Raw genomic sequence first — 17,753 nt, 5'->3', positions numbered from 1 at the left:
ACCTCAGATCTTCCTCATGATCTGAGATGCCCCCTTCTTCTAGGGCTTTAGTTTTACACTGCTTCATACTCAGACAATACTAAAAATAAAAATCTCATTGGTTGATAGACCTTACCTTGTACTAAATTGTATTGTCTTGTTACTTGCAAAATTATCTAGGAACTTCGAGATTTGGAACTGGAGAAGACCTTTCAAAGATCTCCTGAGAATGAAGCCTATTGTCCAATAAAAGATATCTAGAGACTATATGACTACATGAGACATTTGGAACTCAAGATGTGCTGATTAAATGGAAATTGTGTGAGACTAAGATACAGAGAGACTTGACGTTAGTTAATATTGATGATAATTATTGTATTGCTTTGGTCTCGTTTCAAGATGTTTATGTTTAAGTTTACTTGGTTACCTTAGTGACATGTGAATCTCCCTTCTCAAAACTAGTCTATTGTGAGCCCTCTAAGTAGTCTGATCTGTAACCCGGCTTCATGAAATTATGGCTCATAGGTAAGTGATCTATGGAGGGAGTGGGTTGTCCATTCTCCCATAAGGCAAAAAGGGGAAAATTGAATGAATTTAAGGGATTGGGACAGCAAGTGGTTAATTGTGGAAACCGAGTGAACGACACTGACTCCATCTTGTGACTCAGTCCTAGAGCTAGCTTAGTTTCTGTTCACTTGTGGGTATAGTCCAACTTCTTTCATGTGAGAAAACTATTCAATTGTGGGAATTAGGAGAAAAACCTTATTGCAAGGTTTTAAGCTAGCCCTGCATGGCTGGAAAACTAGATCCATCTCTTCCATATGAGAAAAGGCCCTACTCCTGAATGTATGGTGGAACCCACCAGGAACTTCAAAGTTCATCTAGCATGGACCTAGAAGTAGTCGATATCCAGACAAGATTCTGGATGAGGTCTGAAGCACTGACTAGCCATTGATTACTTCTTCACTGTAGGGTGGCATGTGTGCTGTCACCAATATCTCCTGCTGCACTTGGATCAAAGCCACTGGCCAGATTGAGACTAATATCCTGAAAATCTACAAGCAGACCCAGTGGCTCCATGATCTCAGTCAGAGACAACAGTCTTTTAATATCTGGAATTCCATCAAAGGTTTTCTCCTGTCAGGAATCTGGCAGTACTCATTCTTCTCCCTGTTGCTATTCCTTTCACACCTCCTCTTGTTTGGCCTTCTATTTCTTTATTGGCTCACTAATTTTGTGTCCCAACAATGGGATGCCTCTGGGTTTTTCTTCCTCTAGTGGGATGTCACCATCTTCTTGTCTCTGATGTCCCTCCTATTCCCATCAGTCCTCTGTTAAGGATAGGTGGAAGTGGTTTTCTGTACTACAATTCCCCTCAGACCCAACAGAAGAAGCTGTCCACCCATACTAAAGGCTCCTTTCTTGGTCAGAAGGAAGAGATTTCTTTTAGACCCCTTCCTTTGAACAAAAGGGGGGAAATCACAGGAGGCCCATGCCAAGACCACTTGTCTTTTCACTCTCCTTTTCTTACTATTAAGAGACATCTTGTTTTCCAGATCTAAAGCCCAGCAAGTAAGCTGTGCCTTGAGCTTGGAATTAACAACAGTTCTTTGCTCTTACCATGTAGATGAACTCTGCTGCAATTAAACCACAGAACTGACTCAAACCAGCCCTAAGTGGTCCCTGAGCTTGGACAAGCACCTGCAGGAACCCCATTCTGGTCTTGCTAGGAATAGTCTTCTTGTCACTAGGCAAACTTGGCATGTTGCTGCCATTTCACTTCACTGTTGCTGTTACATCTCACTGCTGCCATTACACCTGTTCAACCTCACTGTTTGATTGATGTGTCTTGCCACATCCATCGATCCATCTATCTATCTAATCCATCTATCTATCTATCAGCTTAGCCTTGGTCCCTTGCGTCTCCTCGGTCTCAGACCAGACCCTGGCACATATGTCCAGTTTTCCCTCATCCAATGGAATACAGAAAGCTTTTTGCATATAACTTCTATGAGCTCTGCAATACTTTATTTTTCAGAGTTAATAGGAGAAAGAAGCTTCATCTAACTCAACCAATGCAATATCTTTGCTACTCTAATTATCAATAACTCAGAAATTCTGTCTCTTGGGTTTTTCATTCATCACATTACTTTGTTATAGTCATAGCATATAGCAGTTTCTATTTTCTGCTCAAGTTACTTTACACTACTTCATTCAAGTCATCTCATGCTTCTTTTAAGTTCCTCTTTGTTGTTTTTTATTGCACAATAATATTTCATTACATTCATTTACCACAATTTATTTAACAATTCCCTAATCATTGGGCACCTAATTTGTTTCCATTTCACCACAAAAAGTGTTTATATTAATATTTTGTTGACAATGGGTGAGATCTTTGCATCAAAGGACACAGGACATGTCAGCCATTTTCTTAGCATACTGCAAAAATGATTTCTAGAATTGTTGGATCAATTCACAACTGTGTCTTTCTACAACCCCTCTAACACTTCCTATTCCCATTTTTTTTTTTTGGTCATCATTAACCAATTTGCAGGGAGTGCGGTAGTATCTTAGAGTTATTGTGATATGTCTCATTGTTAGTGATTTAGAGCAATCTTTCACAATTATTTATAAATCTTCTGAGAAGAGTTTGTTTATATCCTTTGAGTACTCATCTAATGGGAAACAGTTTTTGTTTTTTATATTTACAAAGATGTTTGAGAGATTTTTCTCTAATTGACCATGTCCCTTCTTATAATAGCCATGGTGGATTTTTCGTGCAAAAGTTTTTCAATTTTATGTAATCCAAATTAAATACAGATAAGAACAATTATAAAAAGATAAAAGATGATTTTGGATTCATAAATTAAAAAAACTTTTGCACAAAATATTAAAAAGAAATGGTTATGTAGGTAAATATTTGCATCAATTATTATGATAAAAAAGCTAATACCCACATTTTATAAGTAGTTTACACATATTTCAAGAGTCTTTTCTCAACAGATAAGTCAAAAGAGAGTAGCAATTTTCTTTCTTTTTTAAATTAATTTATTTTTAGTTTTCAACAATCACTTCCATAAGCTTTTGAGTTTTAAATTTTCTCCCCATCTTTCCCCTACCCCAAAAAGGTATGCAATCTGATATAGGCTCTACATATACATTCCTATTAAACATATTTTAACATTAGTTATGTTGTAAAGAAGAATTAGAACCAACAGGAGGAACCACAAGAAGAAACAAAACAAAACAGAAGGAAAAAAAGAGCAAATGGTTTGCTTGATCTGCATTCAAATTCCATAGTTCTTTCTCTGGATGTGAACAGCATTTTCCATCATGAGACTTTTGGAAATGTCTTAGATCCTTGCATTGCTGAGAAGAGCTAAGTCTTGTATCAAAGTTACTCATGAAACAACATGGTTGTTAGTGTGTACAACATTCTACTGGTTCTGTTCACTTCACTCAGCATCAGTCCATACCAGTCATTTCTTATAGCACAATAGTATTCCATTATATTCATATATCACAATTTGTTCAGCCATTCCCCAATCGATGGGCATCCTCTCAATTTCCAATTCTTTGCCACCACAGAAAGAGATGCTATAAGTATTTGTGTACATGTGGGTCCTTTTCCCATTTTTATGATCTCTTTGGGATGCAGTCCTAGAAGCGCTATTGCTGGGTCAAAGGGTATGTACATTTTTATAACCCTTTGGGCACTGTTCCAAATTGCTCTCCAGAACGGTTGGATCATTTCACAACTCCACCAACAATGCATTAGTGTTCCAATTTCCCCACATCCTCTCCAGCATTTATCATTGTCCTGTTTTGTCATGTTGGCCAATCTGATAGGTGTGATGTGGTACCTCAGAGTTGTTTTGCTTTACATTTCTCTAATCAATAGTGATTTAGAGCATTTTTTCATATGACTATTGATAGCTTCAACTTCTTCCTCTGAAAACTGCCTGTTCAAATCCTTTGACCATTTATCAACTGGGGAATGACTTGTATTTCATAAATTTGACTCAGTTCTTTATATATTTTAGAAATGAGGCCCTTATCAGAAACACTGATTGTAAAAATTCTTTCCCCGTGTTCTGTTTCCCTGATAGGAGAAATTTTCAAAAGAAATATTGCAAAATATAAATGATTACATAAACACATGCTGCAAATCAGTAATGTCAAGTAAAATGGAAACTAAAACAACTCTAAATTAACAAAAAAGATGGGAACAATAAATGTTGCTGAGATTGTGGTAAGACAGGCACACTAATATAGTACTAGTGAAGTTGTGAAGATCAATGACTAAACTGTCCACATACTCTTTGATTCAGCAATATAGGCATATACCCAAAGGAGGTTAAAGACAGCACAAAGGTAGAATATACACCAAAATATTCACAGTTGCACTCTGTGAGAGGAAAGAATTGTAATCAAATAAGCATCCGTTGATTTGGGCACGGCTTAAGAAACTATGGCCCATGAATAAATTAAAATAAGCAACAATTTATTAAGTGCTGTTACATGCTAGACACTGAACATATAAATAAAATGAATAAAACAATGCTTCAGATGATGTAAGCGCTTTTGGGTTTTTCTGAAGCATCCTGCTCATTTCTTATAGCTCAATAGTATTCCATTACAATCATATATCCCAACTTTATTCAGCCATTCCCCAATTGATGGGCATCTCAATTTCCAATTCTTTGCCGCCACAAAAAGAGATGCTATAAATGTTTGTACAAGTGGGTCCTTTTCCTTTTTTTAAAAAAATCTCTTTGGGACATAGGCATAGAAGTGCTTTTGCTGGATCAAAGGGTATGCATAGTATTATAGACCTCTGGTCATAGTTCTAAAATGCTCTCCGGAATGGCTGGAGCAGTTCATAACTCCACCAAGAGTGCATTAGTGTCCCAATTTTCCCATATCCCCTCTAACATTTGTCATTTTTTTTCCTGACATATTAGCCAATCTGATAGATGTGAGATGATGCCTCAGAGCTGTTTTAATTTGCATTTCTCTAATCAATAGTGACTTAGAGCACTTTTTCATATGACTCTGGATAGTTTGGTTTTCTTCATCTGAAAACTATCTGTTCATATCCTCTGACCATATGTTAATTGGGAAAGGACTTGTATTCTTATAAATCTGATGCAGTTTTATATTTATTTAAGAAATGAGGCCTTTATCAGAGACACTTCCTCTAAAAATTGTTTCCCAGCTTTCTGCTTTCCTTCAAATATTGATTGCATTGCTTTGGTTTGTGCAAACCCTTTTAATTTAATATAATAAAAAGTATCTATTTTATATCTAGTAAAGCTCTAGAACTCAAAATTTTAAAAAATGAATGCTAAAAATTGTTTTTACATGTAATTGGGAAAAAATATTATTCAAAAAAAAAGATTATAAACTTGAGAGCCTGAAGGATGGTGGAACTCTCAAATGAAATAGGGAAGTTTGAAAGAGGGGTAGTCTTGGGAGGAAAGATAATGAGTCCTATTTTGGATGTCTTAAGTTTAAGATGTCTCAAGTATATAAAAGTTGGAATGTCCAACTAGCAACTGATATTGTGGGACTGAATCTCACGTAAGATACTAAGACTGAATATATAGATTTGGGGGTCAATGGCATAGAAATGAGGAAATCATTAAGAATATATCTAGAGAAAAATAGGGGACTTAGGGCAGAGTCTTGGAGAACATTTCTAATTAGAAAATATGATGTGGATGATGAACCAGCTAAGGATACTGAGATAAGCAATTAAATAAGCCAAGAAGAGAATCAGAGAGAGGAGAGACATGAAAGGCCAGAGAAGAGTATTCAGGGAAAAAAAAAAAAAACAACCTGAAAAAAAGACTATCAGATTTAAGAGATCATTGCTAACTCTGGAATGAATAGTTTCACTCAAGTGATACACACAGAGGCCAGGCTACAAAGGTCTGTGGAGCCACTCAAAAGAGAGGAAGTGGGGATCACAAATATAGACAAATTTTACTAAAAGTCTAGACAAGAAAAAGGGTGTGTGTAGGGTTAGGGTGGGGAGTGAGATAATAGCTAGAGGGGATGACATCATCTACTGAAGGTTTTTGGAAGATAGAGGAGACTGGTACATGCTTAAAGGTGGTAAGGAAGGAGCTAGTAAATATTGAGAGGCTGGAAACAGTTGATAGAAAGGAAGAATTAAAGCTGCAAACTGTTGAAGAAGACAGAAAGATCAAGAATCAAGACAGCATATGTAAAAAGGGTAGATCTTGGCAAGGAGATGGGGCAGCTTACAGTCAAAGAGTTAGAGAAAGGAGATAATGTCAAAAGCTTTTGAGATGAAGGGGTAAAGAGGGAATTTATGTTTAATGAACTTAATTTTCTCAGTAAAGAGGCGAGGTCTTCAGCTGAAAGAAAATGGGGGTGGGAGGGAAAAACTTGCATGTACAGTAAGGAAGATTTCCAACAGAAAAGTAACTAGAATATGGATAAAGGAAAGTGAAGAGTGACAACAAAGTTCAGAGCTAGAGTAAATCATAAATAGTAAATTAAATAATAGAAACATGGGCTGAAATAGTTCAGAGGGAGAGATAATAAGTTTCACTGTAGATTCCTCAGATTCTGGTAAACTCCATGATGGAATATGATAACCCATGAGACCATAAGGGACAATCCCCTTGGGGGTGTGGTGGTTAAGGTAGTGCCAAAAGTTATATCTGTATTAATGTGAAATGAATTCTTAACTTTAATGACACAAGGAAATGAAGATCACTACAATAAAAGACAATCCAAGTATTTTAAGCTGGTTGTTTTATTTGTTTTTTTAAAGTTTATACAAGTAGGCCTCACAAAACTCCACTTTCCCTTTGAACCTCAACTACACGCACAGCAAGACTTTAAGACATACTGAAAGTATAGCACATTACCTGGAGATATGCTGCAGTGAATAATGGGTAATTCTCTGATAAAAACATTTTAAGAAGGAGAACTAACAACATAAACCACTCTAGTTCACATTTGAATTTACATGCTGCAAAGTTACCCTTTAAAGTCTACCTTTTTTTTCCTACAATTAACAGATATCCCTACCAAAAATATTATTGACGGCTAACCATAAAAAACCTTTAGCTACTAAACACAATGTTTTGAGGAGAGGAAGAACAAAACTATATTTAACTGGTTAACCAATAGACTTTAACTTAGTAAAATTATTTTTAATGAAGCTCAACAGAAAAATAGTTCATTGTTTTGGGTATCTCTATATTTTCTCACTTTTTATTTAGGGAGTGATATTACTTAATAAAATTGAATGAAAGAAAAAGGAAGTGGAGAATTGAATAATAAAACTACTATTGCCTTAGTTTTCTCTAGGCTAGGTAGCTAATAAAATAGTCTCAGACATTGGAGAAGAATATCAAGGATGATGGATAAGGATTACTTCGAGTTTATGGTTAAGAAACTGTGGACTAGCATACTAAGTATCAAAAATTATGACTCAAAGTGGCCTAATTTGGCAAGGCTGAGGTTGGGGATGATTTGGAATTACATTTTTCTCTTACTCTTTCAATTTTCAGGTGTGGTACTCATTATATCCAGTACCACTTACACTGTTTCCTTATTTCCATTCTAGCATGATTTTTAAATAAATGGCTAGCTGGAAATGAACATTTAACATAATTTTGGTCCCTACTATTTGGAAGCCTTCAAAACATTATCAAAATAAGCCACTAAAAATGATGGCAGAATTCAGGTTAGAGAAGAGACACTGGAAAGATAAGCAAAGTGGGTAGTAATAATAACATGATTTAAAACTCTGTGACTTATTAATGCCACAAAAAGAAAAAATAAATCTGTCACACCTAACATCAAAAATTGGCAGAACATCCATGGTCCTGGGAGTCCCTAAATAAACAAATCTTTATTTAAGCTGAAATCACTAGTACAATCTGTTAATTTCCTAATGATCCATGGAGCAAAAGACAAACTGATAAACTCTGAAATAAAGTCCTATGTGGAAAAAAAAATCTATTGTTTCTCATGTTGATAAAGATTTCTTTCTAGGCCTATAAAATTTGTGGAAAATCTTAGCCTAAATATGTCACTCACCTTTCAATCCATGAATTTTCCTTTCTATCTGACACATATGTGATCTTATAAGACTCATTTCAATGTAAGTATTTATGAGATTCAGTATTGGAACATAGATGGTTTTGAATTAACAATTTAATATTGAAAATCCTATATTCTTGGATCTCAAAGTTACTGGAGTTTTAGGATTTTTTAAAGCAATTTTTACACAATCAAATTAGTACATTTAAACTGGGATAACTTCAAGCACTCAGCTAACGTAGAAAGTACATCATTAGAATGTTTAAAAGTTTGAAGGCTTAAGAAACAAGTCAAGCAATAAAACCATGACATCAAGTCACAGATCTTTTGAAATACAGGTCATGTAGAAATTCAAAGGGTTTTCAACGACTTGGAAAAAATGATTTCAAAGTAATTTCTAACTGGTAAACTAAGTTTAAATTCGTATGACAAAGCATATGATTGTATACTGTCTGAGACTAAAGACAAACAATTGTAGAAAACTAACCTCTAGTACGTATTTTTTTTGCAAATAGGCATACTGGAAAAAAAAGAATTGACACTCATCATCCTACAAAAAAAGCCTATGTTTAGTTATGGATCAAGAACCTTTGCTCAGAGCTAATAAAAAGATTTGTAGATATTCTTTCAATATAATAATGATAAATGATAAAGATATCTAAATGTGTGGCTAAGTATACTAAAATATCTTCCTAAGTACCTACAAAAGTATTTCATATATTAAGGATTTATATAATCCAGAAAAAAACAACAAAGAAATACATTATCTTTTGCCTCAGCAAGAAATCTTAGAAAGGCTCCCCAAATTCTTGATTGGCAGCATCATACTCTGTAATGAAATGCTTCAGTTCTTCAATGCATCGCTCACCTATTTCATGTAAATTCTGCCTCAAAGCAAACTGCACAGACTTTTCTAATGAAGGATCTTTATCAATCAGCATTTTTACAACCATCCCAAAAGTTTCACAGTCTTGTCGATAAACCTAGAAAGATGAAACACATTTAAAAATATAGTTAGGAGTAAAAACTGTAGGAGAGTAAATTCACTAGCATCACTTCTAATTCAATTATTGTCCTGATCTGAAATATAAGTCACCTCTACGTTTTAACAGCATATGGGAGAGTCAAGACAGCAGAGTGAGAGAGAATCAAGATGGCAGCATTAGAATAGATAGAAGCATTAGAATCTAACTTGCCTCCCTGCCCCCTCTTCACAAAGCTCTACAGAAAGCACCAAACCAAATTTTGATTGGGAAAGCCAATAAGATGTCAAAAAGAGTCATTTTTTGACTTCACAACAATTTAGGGAGATGGACAGAGATGTCTGTGGATAATGGGGAATGGGATGTAGCTAAGAAGATATACAGCATGATAGAGAAAGAAGGCTAAAGCAGGACACCAGGGCAAGAAGCACAGGGGCAGTAAGAGATCTTTGAGCAAGCAATGGGTACAGGAATGGGTGTCATCGGGTAGCTCTGGTGCTCACTGCCCAGTTCTGATTAATCGTTCTGGGATGGGGAAAAGCAATTGTGAGCAATGACTTTATTTATGTACTAAGCACAGAACAAGTTCCAGGAAACAAATGATATTTGCAAAGGTAGTTCTGATGCTAGAAGCAGAGAGTAGCTTCCCAAACCAAAGAGCAAGTCAGCAGTTCAGTTGCTTTGAACCTACAGAGCATCCCAGTGAGCAAATTAATAGCTGCTAAGTCAAGCAGTAATCTAATAAAACTCCCACCCAGAAACAAAGGGATAGAATCTGTAACAAGGAGAACTAGAAGCCTTTTCAAGAAGATTAGAGGTGAAAAGGATATCCATTATTACAATTACTATTCAGTATTATACCAGAAATGCTCGCTATAGCAATAGAACAAGAAAAGAAAAATTGGCAAAAAGAAAGCAAAACTATTACTCCATTGAAAATAATTATAGACAGTATAAAATATATAGAAGCATATCTGCCAAGAAATACAGAAAAGTTATCTGAATACAATTACAAAATATCCTTCACATAAAGACAGATCTAAATAATTGGAGAAATACCAATTGCTCATGTGAAAAATGGCAATACTATCTAAATTAATTTCATTCAATGGCATACTAACTAAAATATCAAGAATTACTTTGCAGATCTGGAAAAAAAATAGTAACAAAATTCATGTGAAGGAACAAAAAGGTCAAGAACATCAACTGAATCATTGAAAAAAAAATGGGAAGGATAGGGACCAACAATATCAGATCTGAAACTGTATTTCAAAGTTGTAATTATCAAAACAATTTTGCACTGCTTAAGAAATAGAGAGCTTGTCAGCATAAGTGACCATATCAATAACAAAACTAACAAAAATAAAATGATTTTCTCAATAGATGCAGAAAAAACTTTGAACAAAATACAACACTTATTCCTATTAAAAACACTAGAAAGCATAGGAATAAATTCCTTAAAATAAGCAGTATTTATCTAAAACTATCAACAAGCATAATGTATAATGGTGACAAGCTAGAAAACGTTCCATGAAGATCCATGTAGCAAGGAGGCTCATTATTACCATGTTATTCAATATTGTACTAGAAATACTATCTATTGCAATAAGAGAAGAAAAGGAAATGGAAGGAATTTGAATAGGCAATGAGGAAACAAAATAATTACTCTTTGTAGATGATAGGATGATATACTTAGAAAATTCTAGAGAATCAACTAAAAACCTAGTTTAAATAATAATAACTTGTTGTAAGATACAAAATAAATCCACATAAATTATCAGCATTTCTGTACGTTACCAACAAATTCCAGCAGCAAGAGATAGAGAAATTCCATTTACAGAAAGTGTACAAAATGTAAAATACTTGGGAGTCTACCAGCCAAGACAAACCCAGGAACTACAGGAACACAATTACAAAGCAGTTTTCACACAAATAAAGTCAGATGTGAACAACATTAATTGCTCATGGGTAGGCCTGGCTAATATAATAAAAATGACAATTTTACCTAAATTAATTTATTTCTTCAGTGCCATACCTATCAAACTACTAAAATTATTTTATAACACTAGAAAAAAAGAGTAACAAAATCCACCTGGAAGAACAAAAGATCAAGAATATCAAGGGAATCAATGAAAAAAAAAATGGGAAGGAAAGTGGCCTAATTGTACCAAATCTCAAACTGTATGATAAAGTGGTTATCACCAAAACAATCCGGCACTGGCTAAGAGATAGAGCAGTGGATCAATGGAATAGATTAGGTACACAATACATAGTAGTAAATGATCACAGTAATCTAGTATGATAAATATAAAGATGCTAGTTTTTTTGTTTTTTTTTTTTTTAATAAGAACTCACAATTTGACAAAAATGGCTGGGGAAACTGGAAACCAGCTTGGCAAATATTAGGTAGAGACTAATGTTGTATAACATATACCAAGATAGGGTCAAAATGGGTACATGATGAGAGAAATGGTTTTTTTTTCTATTATTAATAACCAATTATTAGTAGACTAATTATAAGTAGGGTTTTTTCTCTTTTTATTTCCTCATTCAGTGACTAGCCCTAGAAGCCAGATAGTCTCTGAAGGAAAGGGCTAGTGATGAGATTTGCCTAATCCTCTAGGAACAGTTCTCCTCAATCTTTTTTTTTTTTTTTTTTTTGTGAGGCAATTGTGGTTAAATGACTTGCCTGGAGTCACATAGCTAGTGAATGTTATGTGTCTGAGGCTGGGTTTGAACTCAGGTCCTTCTGACTCCAGCGCCAGTACTCTATCCATTGCGCCACCTAGCTGCCCCCAATTCTCCTCAATCTTGAGCAGGATCCCACCCAACTGGGAGAGCTTATTTCTGATTAAAGTGTAAAGAGAATCTAATCTAGGTGAATTCTAGGTATAAAAAGCATTGAACCCCATCTCTCCCCCTCCACTTGCTCAACTGAAGTGGTCAAGTTCTCAGCAGGAGGAGCTGAAGACTTTTGACCCACTTACTCATTAACACGTTCATCCACAAACTGATTGTTCACCAATTAGGGCTGATCTCAGCCTGTCAGGGACACCCACTTTTCCAAAAGTATTTAAGCATTTGATGATCTCCATGGTCTTTTGTCTTTGGTTACAGAGAGAAACCAATTTATTTCCTAGCCTAATTAAGAAACTGATTATTAACTACCAAAAAACTCTGTCTCTTGGGCTTTTCATTCATCTCAATAATTCAGACATAAAGGTTAATACCCTGGGCAAATTAGGGGAGCATGGAATAGCTTACCTGTCAGATCTACAGATAAGGGAAGAATTTATGACCAAAAGACAGAGAGCATTATAGGATGTGAAATGGATAATTTTGATTACATTAAATTAAAAAGGGTTTGCACAACACAAGCAAAACCAATGCAGCCAAAATTAGAAAGAAAGAAAAAAACTGGGGAAAATTTTTTACAGCAAATGTTGCTGATAAAGGCCTCATTTCTTGAATATATAGAGAACTGGGTAAGTTTATAAGAATACAAGTTATTCCCTAATTGATAAATGGTCAAAGGATATGAACAGGCAGTTTTCAGAAGAAGAAATCCAAGCTATCCATAGTTATATGAAAAAATGCTCTAAATTATGATTGATTAGAGAAATGCAAATCAAAACAACTCTGAGGTACCACCTCACCTATCAGATTGACTAATATGTCAGGAAAGGAAAAAGACAGATGTTAGAGGGGATGTGGGAAAACTGGGACACTAATGCACCGTTGGTGGAGTCGTGAATTGCTCCAACCAATTTGAAAAGCGCCTTGGAACTATGGCCAAAGGGCTATAAAACTGCACATCCTTTGATCCAGCAATAGCACTCCTAGGTCTGTATCCCAAAGAGATTTAAAAAAAAAAAAAAAAGGAAAAGGACCTATGAGTACAAACATATTTATAGCAGTTCTTTTTGTAGTGCCAAAAAATTGTTAATTTAGGGCATCTCCACCAACTGAACAAGTGGTGGTACATGATTGTGATGAAATATTATTGTGCTATAAGAAATCATTAGCAGGATGCTTTCAGAAAAAGCTAGAAACACTTATTTGAATTGATGCAAAGCAAAGTGAGTAGAACCAGAAGAACACAGTAACAGCAACACTGTAGTGATGTTCAATTGTGAAAGACTTAGTTACTCTAACCAAAAAAATGATCCAATGATACAAAAGACTATGGGAAGATCTGGATGTGATTTAGGAGTAGTCAAGTAGTCTGGGGTGACTGGGAAGTAACAGAAGGGGATTAGATGGAATTAAAGAGTGGTAGTCTAGGGTGGGGCCAGGTGCCCCAGGTGAAGACAAGGGACCTGGGCCAGTGAGAAATTCCAGGGGGTTTTCCTTTGTGGGGTCCAGATCCCAAACATATGGTCTTTTCCTTTTAGGGGTTCAGATCCCAAGCCCATCAGTTAGCATCATCTTTTGGAGGATAGGGGTATCTATATATCTATATATAGGAGGGGAGAGAAGGGGAATCAAATCTTTGTTTATTAAATTCACATAAATGTTTAGATGTGCTATATTTTAAAAACCTATGCATAAAAAAGGAACCTTAATCTCTTTTCACTTCTTGTCACAAAAATGCTTGGGAGGGTTAAGTAAAGGTAAGTCATGTGTCAGGCACTGTGCTAAGCACTGGAGATAGGAAGGCAAAACAAAAAAACAGTTCCTGCTCTCAAGGACCTCACAGCACAAAAGAAGAGATAACATGCAAACAAATAAATATAAGCAAAAAAAAGAATTGGTGATAATTAACAGAGGAAAGGCAGAAACAGTGAGGGAAATCACAAAAGGCTACTTGTAAAAGGTAAGATTTTAGCTGGGACTTGAAAGGAATACAGGAGATAGAAATGAAGATGGAGAGATTATCAGGCATGTGGCACAGCTACTAATGATACTACTCAGGTTCTGTGCACACAAAGGACAAAGCTAGAGTGTCTTCTGCCAGGAATAGGTTATTGAATAAGTGGATTGCAGAATTAATAAGAAGGAATAAAGTAAAGGAATACTGAAAAGGTAGAAAGGGGAAAGGTAATAAAGGGTTTTAAAAGACAAACAGATGATTAAATATCTGATCCTAGAGGTGATAAGGAGCCACTAGGATTTACTGAATGGGGGAGGTGGTGACATGGTCAGGCCTGAAGTTGAGCAAGATAATTTTGATAACTGAGTGGGAAACTATTGTAGAAAGAAACTTGAGGGAAGGAGACCAAAAAGTTATTATAATAGTTTTAGGTATGAAGTAATGAGAGCCTGTACCAGGGTGGTGTCAGTATCAGAGGAATACACTAGATATGTTATGAAGATATAATCAATAAAACATGGGAACTGATTAGCTATGGGGGCTGAGAATGAGATGTAGAGGGTAACTGTGAGAATGATGTTTTTTGACAGTAATACGAAAGTTAGGAAAGAAGAGGGCATTGGGGTGAGGGGGAGTAGAAAATGATAAGTTCAGTATAAGATGTGGAGTTTAAATTATAAGTCTTCCAATTCTAGATGTCCAGTAGATAGTGGGAAATGTGAAACTATAGGAGAAAGAGAAGTTAGGGCTGGATAAGTAGATCTAAGTTAATAACTTGGAGCTCCCCTGTATACCACATTTTGCTTCCTACTACAATTTGTTTAGCCTTTCCCCAGTCAATTGGTAGCTTTCACAAAAAGTGCTGCTACAAATATTTTGGTGTTTTTTTTTTTTGTCTCCAAGATCCTTGGTAGGGTATATAACTACAGTAGGATTTCTTTTCCAAATTACTTACTGGAATGGCTGTGATGGGGTGATGGGCCCTGGACTCCTAAAGAAAAAGACCATGTCTCTGGAAGCAACCCAATCCCTGAATTTTCCCATACATTTCAGTAATGCAGATTACTGGTGCCTTGCTTAAGGCACCTAGCCCACTCCAGACCATTTGCATATACTGACCACTCCTTAATCCCACCTAAATCACATAATTAGTTTACCTGACATTCCTTTTACTTTCACTTTCGCACCAGGCCAACCGCAGACTACTAACCACTCCTTAATCCCAGATGCTTTTCACGGTCCTTTTTGTATCAACCCCACCCTCATTAGTTTGCAAGTTCCCTAAGAACCTTGCCCAGGTTTAACGGCCTTTCAATAAACTTTGCCAATTGACTGAAAGATGGTTTGAGTGCATGAATTCATTCCAGGCAGATACTGCCCTGTACCCTGACCTTTTGGGGTTCCCAACCCCAAACAGCGTCAGTTGGACTACTTCATAGTTCCAACAATCATGCATTAATGCACCTATTATTTGCAGCCTCTTCAACATTGATTATTTCTACCTTTGGTAATCTTTGTCAATTTGCCAGTATCCTGTTATTTTATTTTAAAGATAAGAAACTAAGGACCAAAGAGGTTAAATTACTTATGTTGTTGTTTAATTGTTTTCAATCACGTCCAACTCTGTAACCCCATTTGGGGTATTCTTGGCAAAGACAGTAGAGTGGTTTGCCATTTCCTTCTCCAGCTTCTTACAGATGAGGAACTGAGGCAATATTATCTCACTTGGTTCTATTATTATCCCCATGTTATAGTTAAGGAAACTGTGACAACAGAGTTAAATCACTTCCCCAGGATCACACACCTAAAAAGTATCTGAGGCTGGAATGGAACTTAGAAAGATAAGTCTCCTTGTCTCTAGGCCAAGCACTCTATCCACTGTACCACACAGCTGCCCAGAAATTACTAATATAAGACAAAAGTAACTTAGCTGGAATTTAAACTCAACTTTCTGACTTCTGTTCTAGTGCCTTTTCCCTACTATATGAGGTACCTCCCCTCCTGGTAGAGGGGACTAGTCTTCTGGTTTGGAAAAACTGAATTGTTGGTGCCAAGTGGTATCTTCCCTCAATTTACCTTTGCTCTTTGATTGACAGCCAGGCTCATAGGTCTAGGAAGCCACTTCTACATTGTTATTTCCCTTATAATTCAGGTTCTTGAATTATTCAGTTAATCAACAAGGATTTATTAAGCAGGAAGGATACAAAGTGATGCTAAAAAAGAAAGACAATTTCTGCTCTCAAGGAACTTGAAATCTACTGGGGGAAAACAACACACAAAAGGAAGCTGAAAGGGGAGAGGGAAGGGAATGATGAAGTCAAAAGTAGTGCAGCCAAATGAGAAATGAAGAGATGGGTGGGGAGGTGGGGTTCCTTAAATGGAGGTTCTCTTCCCTCTATTTAGAAGGTTACCAGAGGTAGAGAGTATTGAAAAGGTTTGAATACCAAGGCTGATTTGATCTTGCAGGATGGTTAAGATCTCTATGATCATAAAGAAGAAAACCAAAATAGTGTAGCCAGGAGGGAAATGGAGATGCCCTCCTTGAATTGCTCGCTAAGTAGAAGTGGACTGGAATGGGAAGAAACTTGTACCAGGAAGAACAATTAGTAGGCGACTGTAATAATACCGAAGTGATAAGACCAGAAAAGGGGGGTGGGAGGGAGCCTACTAAGGCTCAAACTCCACCTTTTCCCTTGACAGCAGCTTCCTGACTGCTTCTGGCAGAGCACGTCGGACAAGGTGTTCTGGTCACACACGATATAAAATGACTCATCCATACGAAATGAGGCCATTCAAACTTGGCACAAATTGCCAAATCCTATCTCATGTCCAGAAGGGTTTCCAGATGGAAATCAACCCTCACCTACCCCACCCCAAATTAAGCGTTTAGAGTATCCCTATTAAATATTTTTTTTCTACTCAATGGTTAAGTAATCCTTTTATTAATGGTTGAATGACCTATGAATGCCTCAATTCATTCAGTCAAGATATGTTGTGGCTGTGTGAGAAGGCAATAGGTCAGATGCAAGAGATGCTACACACCAGGCCTGCACAACCTGCAGCCCAAGGGCCACTTACAGAGCTAGGGCTGCTTGAGGCATGCCCAAGGATTTCAGGAGGCCTTAGAAAAATGTAGAGGGAATCCTTTGGAGTGTAGCAAGTAGTCTGCAGGCAGTAAGAAGCCAGTGCACAGTGCTTCTTAAACTTATTCCAGTGGCAAACCCTTTTTGCCCGAGAATTTTACCAACCATGGGTATATAGGTATATAAAATAGGTATACAAATATATACATATACACACACATACACATAATATGCAAATACAAATATATATGTATAAGCATCCAAATCAAACATTTACTGATAATAAATCATAAAGAAATTTATGTTAAAACAATTCTTTGGTATACGTATAATTTTACCATTTATTAAAGACAAATACTCTCAAATCTGAGCCATGGTGTTTTGGCAGAGTTTCTTGGCATTGCATGGCATGATGGGACGTGCAGTGCAAAGTGAGTTCAGAATCAAGGCTTCAGTGAAATCGTGCATTGCAACATGGGAAAGCGCTGCCAGAAACACCTGAGATTCATTAAGAGTTTGATTTTGATATTTGGTCATTACACATTCAGAAACCCTTTACTGTTGCCAAATTTTTCGCAACCTCCACGTTCAGTTACTTGACAGACGTACAGTTTAACAAGTGCTGCTCTAAAGGTAGAAAGAACAATATTTGGCAATTGTAAAGAGAGGAGAGTGAGCAACTGAGGATGAGGCTGAGGTGGTGGTGCCTTTGACAGAACTGTTTGGAAGAGATATAGACTTGGGAGAAAAGAGGAGTTCTTGAATTCATCAGAGTTCTTAAGTCTTTCAAAGTTGTTTTGACAATGT

At 36.3% G+C, this 17,753-nt stretch overlaps 1 protein-coding gene across 2 annotated transcripts in view; it reads right to left on the bottom strand.

The window, feature by feature from the left end:
* Positions 1-6,750: 6,750 nt before the first annotated feature.
* The window catches only part of PPHLN1 (periphilin 1), a 167,325-nt gene continuing 156,322 nt past the window's right edge, over positions 6,751-17,753 (bottom strand). For both annotated transcript variants that reach the window (XM_027861041.1, XM_027861040.1), the window contains one exon: positions 6,751-9,050. In XM_027861041.1, the coding sequence (XP_027716842.1) occupies positions 8,856-9,050 (195 nt within the window). In that variant the 3' untranslated portion in view covers positions 6,751-8,855. The remainder of the gene's footprint in view (positions 9,051-17,753) is intronic.

Source organism: Vombatus ursinus, unplaced genomic scaffold, assembly GCF_900497805.2.
Source record: "Vombatus ursinus unplaced genomic scaffold, bare-nosed wombat genome assembly UNPS02014403.1, whole genome shotgun sequence".
NCBI classification, from domain to species: domain Eukaryota; kingdom Metazoa; phylum Chordata; class Mammalia; order Diprotodontia; family Vombatidae; genus Vombatus; species Vombatus ursinus.
This window is presented reverse-complemented; position numbering and strand designations above follow the sequence as displayed.